Source organism: Antrostomus carolinensis, unplaced genomic scaffold, assembly GCF_000700745.2.
Source record: "Antrostomus carolinensis isolate BGI_N321 unplaced genomic scaffold, ASM70074v2 scaffold19252, whole genome shotgun sequence".
NCBI lineage: Eukaryota > Metazoa > Chordata > Aves > Caprimulgiformes > Caprimulgidae > Antrostomus > Antrostomus carolinensis.
In genome coordinates, this window is record NW_010299223.1 from 8265 (window position 1) to 15361 (window position 7097).

The following is a 7097-nucleotide window of genomic DNA, read 5'->3' on the forward strand; positions in this document are numbered from 1 at the left end:
TGCTGCCAGGACTGGTGCTGGCTGCATGGCTGAGCCACTGTGCCCTGCCCTGTCCAGGCAGCATCAGCTCCTCCAGCTGTGGGGAGTGCCAAGACTTCATCCAAAGCTGAGATGCTGTTAAAAATAGATCAGTCATGAACTGGTTTTCTCCTCCTTGGTTCCTGGCCCGAGAGCTCATTCCTCTCTCTGGGCTGGCTTTGAAGCTATCCGGATGCTGCGAGACGCCGGCTGTGTGCCAGCCTGCCATTGTAGGGAGGCTTAGGGAGCAGAGAGCTGCAGAGACATTATAGGTGGCATAGCTGTCCCCAAAATATTTAGTGGTTAATGAATGCTTTCTCCCCAAAAAAGCATTGCTGGAAAAAGAATCTGCTAAATAAATGGGGAAACGCAGCTGGGATTGGGGGGCTGTTTGCTCCTCCACTTGCTCATGGTGCTTTTGTGTTGGGGCAAAGGCACCCCAGTGCTCCTGGCCCGTGCCCCTGCCACAGCGTGACACTTGCCTTGGCCCTCAGGCTTCCAGAAAACACCTGCTGGGCTGCAGCTTCCCCTCAGCCCCCAGCGATCCCACCGGCCCCTCCACCACAGGAGACCCCAACACCCACTGCAGACCCCCACGTCCCGGGAAAAGGCCATATCTCTCACTTTGAGACTGGTATTCTGAATCCCAGTTACCTCTTGTAGCCCTTTTCTGTCCTTCTAATTCTTCAATATCATTTTTCAGGTGTGAACTCTGAGTCTGGAGACAGTTTTAAGATGCAGCTGTGAAACTTATCAGTGTCGCTGCTATCAAATGCGTGCGGTTCAGGGCTGCACGTAACCACTGAGTAATTAAATGGCAACCCTGGTGATGAATTACAACTGAGACCTCCTGGGGCTAAATAAATATCTGCTGATAAGGACTGATAAAATGAATTTCCATGTGCTTTTTTTAAAAGCACCTTTCTGGTATCTGTGCCCAGTCACAGCACTGCACGTCTCCTGGGGGAAGCTGCATTAATTGTGGCATTTTAGCCCCCAGCACCTTGGGTTTCCAATCACAGCTGGAGTAAAAATAAATCAAATAAATCGGTGTAGGAGCCAGGCAAGGGCAGGGCAAGGCGAGGCAACACAGGTGGGCAGGGAGGGAGACGAGTGACAAGCTGAGGTTTTGGGTGACTGCTCTAAATATTTTTCCCCAAACTGTCCCACCTCCAATGCATGAAAAAGCTGTTGGGGTGCAGAGCATGCCTTGGAAAAGCCAGCAGGATGGGGAGAGCTGCCAAGTGCTGGTGGCAGAGCACTGTGGTCCCCTGGGGTGATGAGAAGAAGGAGAGCAGCAGTGTGCTGGAGTGCTTCACCCAGCACCCTGCCTGGGGGGAATGGGTGCCATCCCATCTGCACAGGCACCGTGACACCCTGTGCCTTTGGAGGCTTCTGCTCCCTGCTCTCCAAAGGTGGTTTGGAAAATAAATTTATGGAGCTTCTTGGAAAAAATGGTCTTTGCCAGTGACTTTGAGAGACTTCTGAGCAGGTTTTGTCTGTGTTGTCATTTCATCTCGGGGGGGGGGGGGGGGGCTTCTCTTCCCAGCACATGGCTGTGCAGAGGGAGTGTCAGGATGGTGCTGAGTGTCCCTGGGTGCAGCTTTCCCACTCTCTGGCTGGCTGTGGAGAGCAGCTGCACTGCCAGTGAAAAAGCATTTGGCTGAACATCCCATCCGCCTGGTTTGCAAGTGAAAATAAGGCTTGTCCGATGGCCAGCTCCACCCAGAGCAGAAAATCAGACCCTTTGGCAGATGGTTGCTACTGTAATGAAATTTAGCTGTGCTGAGACTGCCAGTCCTCAAATGGGAAACGTCCCACATGGGTTCAGAGAGGTTTGGGGATGGATCTGTCACAACTGCTGCTGCTCAGGGTTTTTGGCACTGCCTGGGGACACCCACCACAGGTGAGTGTGGCCCTGCAGCTCAGCCCACCCTCAGCACTGATGGCAACGTCATCTTCTCCCCACAGCGAGTCCCCCCAGCCCTGCAGCCGTGTGGTCTCACAGAGCCATGATGAAGCTCCTGCCCGTTGCCCCTCTGCTGCTGCTTCTCCTGACGTTGCTGGAAGCCAGACCAAAGCCTGCAGGTGAGCCCCGGCCGGTGGGAATTGCCTGCAGGAGAGAGCAGTGAGTCTGTCAGGGTGCTGAAGCCCTTGGAGGGTGGCTTGCTCCTTGAGGTGGGGGAACCTGATGCTTCTTCTTTGGGGAGATCTCCAGGAGGATGGAGGATCCCCCCAGGCGTGGGGACTCAAACTTCCCAGTGCTGCCCAGGGGAGTGGGAGCCCAAACCTGGCCCCAGCACGGTGGGTCTGGTGCCCCTTGCTCTGGGCACGTCCTCAGCCTTGGCACAGCCCAGCTCAGGACTTGTCACCCTCTTGCCCTCAGGCTCTGACCTTGGCAGGAGGCAAAGGTGTCAGGGAGAACCCTCTCCCTGCATGGGTCTCCTAATGGGAGGGACAAAGCAAACCCAGGGGCATCAGCCTCTCTCCTCCCAGGGCAGAAGGAGCTAAATCAATTCCAGTTCAAAAAGGCGTTGAATGGAGAAAGGAGCTGGGTATGTCTCAGAGACCATCAGAGCAGTTGAGATGACAGCTCAGGTCTGGGCATCATCCCATGGGGACTCAAAGTGTTTGCTTACCATTAGGGCCAAGTTCTTCCAGGCTTGGGTACACACAAGCCAAGCAAAATAACTTCATTGGCATTTCACTTGCTAAACACTCTGCCAGTTTGCACTGGAGGCAGCATCCATATGTCCAAGAGAGGCTCTTTGGCTCGATCCCGGCCGTGTGCGTGCCCTTAGCTGTGCTTTTCACTGTCTCATTTTCTGCCCTTAATAATAATAATAATAATTAAAAAACCCCCAACAACAAAGAAAACCCTGGTTTTAGACAGCAACTGGCAAAAAATCAGGGAGGGTGGAGCTGCGGGGGGAACAGGAGAATTGCCCAAAGCAGTATTGTCCTGCTTGGCACGGGTGTGGTGCAGAGGTCTGGAGCAGGAGCTGCAGCTTGCAGAGGACAGCACGGGGCACTGGGCTGTTGTACACTTTAGTGCTCTGATGTGCTGCAGATGAAGATGCCACAGCCTAAACCTTGCCAGGGTAGATGCTGACAGACTAAGAGGTGTTTCTGCTGCCCCTGGGGCCATTGGCTGTGGAAATACAGGGAGCAGGAGCTGGGTCTGGCTGCAGGGACAGTGTCAGGGAGGAGGGGACACTGACATTTACCCATAGCCCCATGGCCAGGGCATGTCTCCCCAGCCTGTTGTCCCTGCTCCCGCTCTGCTGGCACCCTCCATGGGTTTATTTGGCAGCAGGAAGGTGCTGCCCAAGCCTGCCCTCCCTCTCCATCCCTCACTGAGCTCTCCTAAAGCCACCTGACAGAGATGTTGCTGCTCCCAGCCCTGCTCCTCACAGGCAGCCATGAGGCTGAGCCATCTCTTTGTCCCCTTCCAGCTCTGAAGTGCAGGACGGGCCCCCTGGACATCGTGTTTGTGATCGACAGCTCCCGCAGCGTGCGCCCCTTTGAGTTCGAGACCATGCGGCAGTTCATGATGGACATCATCAGCAGCCTGGATGTGGGCCCCAACGCCACGCGGGTGGGGGTCATCCAGTACTCCAGCCAGGTGCAGAACATCTTCTCCCTCAAGACCTTCTTCACACGGCTAGAGATGGAGAAGGCCATCAACAGCATCGTCCCGCTGGCCCAGGGCACCATGACAGGGCTGGCCATCCAGTATGCCATGAACGTGGCCTTCACCACGCAGGAGGGCGCGCGCCCTCTGCACAAGAAGATCCCCCGCATTGCCATCATTGTGACAGATGGACGGCCCCAGGACCGTGTCACCGAGGTGGCCACCCAGGCCCGGAACGCTGGCATCGAGATCTACGCCGTGGGCATCCAGCGGGCAGACATGAACTCGCTGCGGGCCATGGCCTCGCCGCCGCTGGAGGAGCACGTCTTCCTGGTGGAGTCCTTTGAGCTCATCCAGCAGTTTGGGAAGCAGTTCCAGGACAAGCTCTGCGGTGGGTGAGAGCTGCAGGGTGGCAAGGGTGGCCCTGGTGCCTGCTCCTCACCTGGGCTAGAAGGTGACCTTCACAGGGGTATTTGGGGTGGCTGCCCTTGCTAGGAGCAGTGCAGGCAGGGAAGCTACTTCCCTGATAGGATGCTGGGACAGGGAACCATTTGTCTTGCTCATCTTTTGTCTTGCTTGCCTTTCCTGTTGCTCACCTTTGCTCACCTTGCTCCTCTGCTCACCTCCTGGCTTAAGATCAGGAGAGCTTTGAAAGCACTGCCAGCAAGTGCTTTTCTTCACCCATGCCCAGTACCTCTTCTCCAAGCCAGGACATCGTAGCAGCAGTGGTGAGAATATAGAAGAGCAGGAGATGTGGAGCTGGTCTCCCTGGTTGTGACAGGGATGGGTGACACATCCCAGAGCCCCGTATACATTTTGATGTGGCTCTAGCAGGGTCTCCTCCTTCTGCTGCGTCCCTATTTGTGTTTAATAAAACCCTGACCGCGTGGTTCTGCTCTGGAGCGTCCGGCTGGTCTGGGCTGGGAGCCAGGAGGCTGGTTCACACTGTGGCTGTGCTGGTGTGGGTCAGGAGCTTGCAGACTGGGACATGTCTGTCCCTTCCCATGCTGGTGGGCTTTGCCAGAGACCTGGCACTGCAGCGGGCTGGCAAGACCTTGCTCATGTGCTTCAGCATCTGTTGAAGGGCAGAAGGCAGCTGCCAGCCTCTTCCAGGCAGCATTTTCTACCCAGGGGCACGTGCGTGCTGGGGGGTGTCCCTGCGTGCTGGGACAGGGCTCCAGGCCTGACCAGATATTGTCCCTGGTGCCCTGATGTGCTCCCATGCCTGATGTCTTTGCTTACAGCTCCCTGCCCATCACTGCCTGCCCTGCTGCCCACTTCCCAGCTGGCTCTGCAGGTTCCTGGCCACACTGACACGCAGACCTGGCTCCTTCACACGCTCTGGCTGAGCTCAAGCTTTCGCTTACTCAGCTCAAGCTGTCAGCAGTATCAATGAATCTTGAGTGTTGAGTTAGTGCTCAGATAGATCTGGAAGCCGAGGCAGATCGGAAACCTGCCCCGTGCAGTGTCCCTGCTCTGGGAATCAGTGGGTGAGAGCTGGGGCTGGAAGGGCCAGGACTGTGTGGGTCATCCCAGTGGCTTTGGCTGCAGGGACAGGGCACGTGCTGGAGCCAGGGTCCCCACACAACCTGTGTGCCCGTGGGCTGGTCTGATGCCCTCTCTGTCTTGCAGGGGTGGACATGTGCATGGAGCAGGAGCACGGCTGCCAGCACAGCTGCGTCAGCATCCCCGGCTCCTTCTACTGTGAATGCAACCCAGGCTACAGGCTCAACGTGGATGGAAAGACCTGTTCCCGTAAAAACCCTTTTGTTATCCTAACTTTTGTAGATGGGTTATAGTTACAGGTCTCGTGGAGAGAAGCTGAAATGCAGCAGAGGACCCTGCAGGGCCAGCAGCAGCCTGGATGCTCTGTTCTCCAGGCACGCAGCCCTCTGGGTCTGTAACGTCTGTGGGTGGTGCTCAGCATTGTAAATCCTGGTCACCTCTCTGGGGTGGGACACTTGGGGCTCATGTGGGCACAACTGGTTGTCACCTGAGAGAGCTCCAGGCAATGGGTACCAGAGGATGTCCCAGCCCAAGTGCACAGTGTTTTGGCCCTGTATTTTGGGTCTAAGTCACTATTAGTTAGTCTGGCCACCACCCCGGGACTTTTCCTTCTTGTCTCAGGGTGCTGGGAGCTTCCTTGAAGCCATGGAGCAGTCCCTGCTCGGCTGTCCTGGGGAGACTGGGAAAGGAGGGTGATGGGTGTCCTGTTCCCCTGCAGCCATCGATGCCTGTGCAGATGGGAGACACGGCTGTCAGCACCACTGCGTCAGCGCTCGTGGGTCCTACTCGTGCCGCTGCCGCGCAGGTTACTACCTCAACCAGGACAAGAGGAGCTGCACTAGTAAGTGTCCCTCTCCTTTCCTGTCCCGTCTTCATGAGCTTCTCACTCTCCCTCTCCTTTTGTCTTTCCCTTTCTGCCCACCGCTCTCCTTCTCTCACCAGTGATGGATTACTGCAGCTTCGGAAACCACAGCTGCCAGCACGAGTGCGTGAGCATCCCCAACGGGCACTACTGCCGCTGCCACAGCGGGTTCACGCTGCAGCCCGACGGCAGGTCCTGCAGCGGTACGTCCCAGCGCCTCACGGGCTGTGCTGGACGCCACCTATCTTCATGTCCTGCCTGGTCCCCAGGGGAAGGGCTGTTCCTGGACCACCCCACCTGGATGGGGATAACCCTGTGCCCTTGGCTTGTCTTCCAGCCACTGATCTCTGCAACGGGGTGGATCACGGCTGCGAGTTCAAGTGCGTGAGCACAGAGGGTTCCTACCACTGTGTGTGTCCTGAGGGCCAGCAGCTCCAGGCTGATGGCAAGGCGTGCAGCAGTGAGTACCAGGACATGGCTCTTGGCATCCTCCTCCTCTGGGCTCTGTGCTCCTGGCAAGGGCTTACCTGAAACTAGGCTGGAGATCTAAGTGGAACTTTGAGCTGGGCTGGAAGGAGGAGGGAGAGCTGGCTGGGCTGGGGGAGCACCCAGGCTGCTGCAGGGATGGGTGCGGGCTTGTGTCCTCACACATGGCCCAGAAGATGCAACAGAAGCTTTGAGGAACAGTTCATGATAAGGGAGACCTAGGAAAGACTTTCAGGGGACACTGAGGTGGCAGTGGAGGTTTTTAGGATGAGATCCCCCCTGGACACACTTTGCTCTGCTTCCTGGCTTCACCCCGGCTGCAGATCCAGGGGGTCCACATGGTGTCCTAAAGCCCAGCAGCTCTGTCTCAGCCTTGGGCACCTTCACCCTGGTGGTGCCCCTGGCCAGGCTGGTCCCTTCTCACCTTCCCCTTGTGCCCACAGAGTGCAGGGCTGGACACATTGACCTGGTGATGGTGATTGATGGCTCCAAGAGTGTCCGGCCCCAAAACTTCGAGCTGGTGAAGCAGTTTGTGAACCGCATCGTGGACCTGCTGGAGGTGTCCCCCCATGGCACGCGGGTGGGGCTGGT

General features: G+C 56.9%; 1 protein-coding gene across 1 annotated transcript in view; it reads left to right on the forward strand.

The window, feature by feature from the left end:
* Positions 1–2033: 2033 nt before the first annotated feature.
* Positions 2034–7097, forward strand: part of MATN4 (matrilin 4) — a gene marked incomplete at its 3' end in the record, with an annotated part of 6782 nt that continues 1718 nt past the window's right edge. The window contains 7 exon segments of the mRNA XM_010162722.2: positions 2034–2106; positions 3474–4043; positions 5285–5407; positions 5877–5999; positions 6101–6223; positions 6358–6480; positions 6950–7097. The exon segment at positions 6950–7097 is cut by the window's right edge and continues 1 nt beyond it. Of these exon segments, the coding sequence (XP_010161024.2) occupies positions 2034–2106; positions 3474–4043; positions 5285–5407; positions 5877–5999; positions 6101–6223; positions 6358–6480; positions 6950–7097 (1283 nt within the window).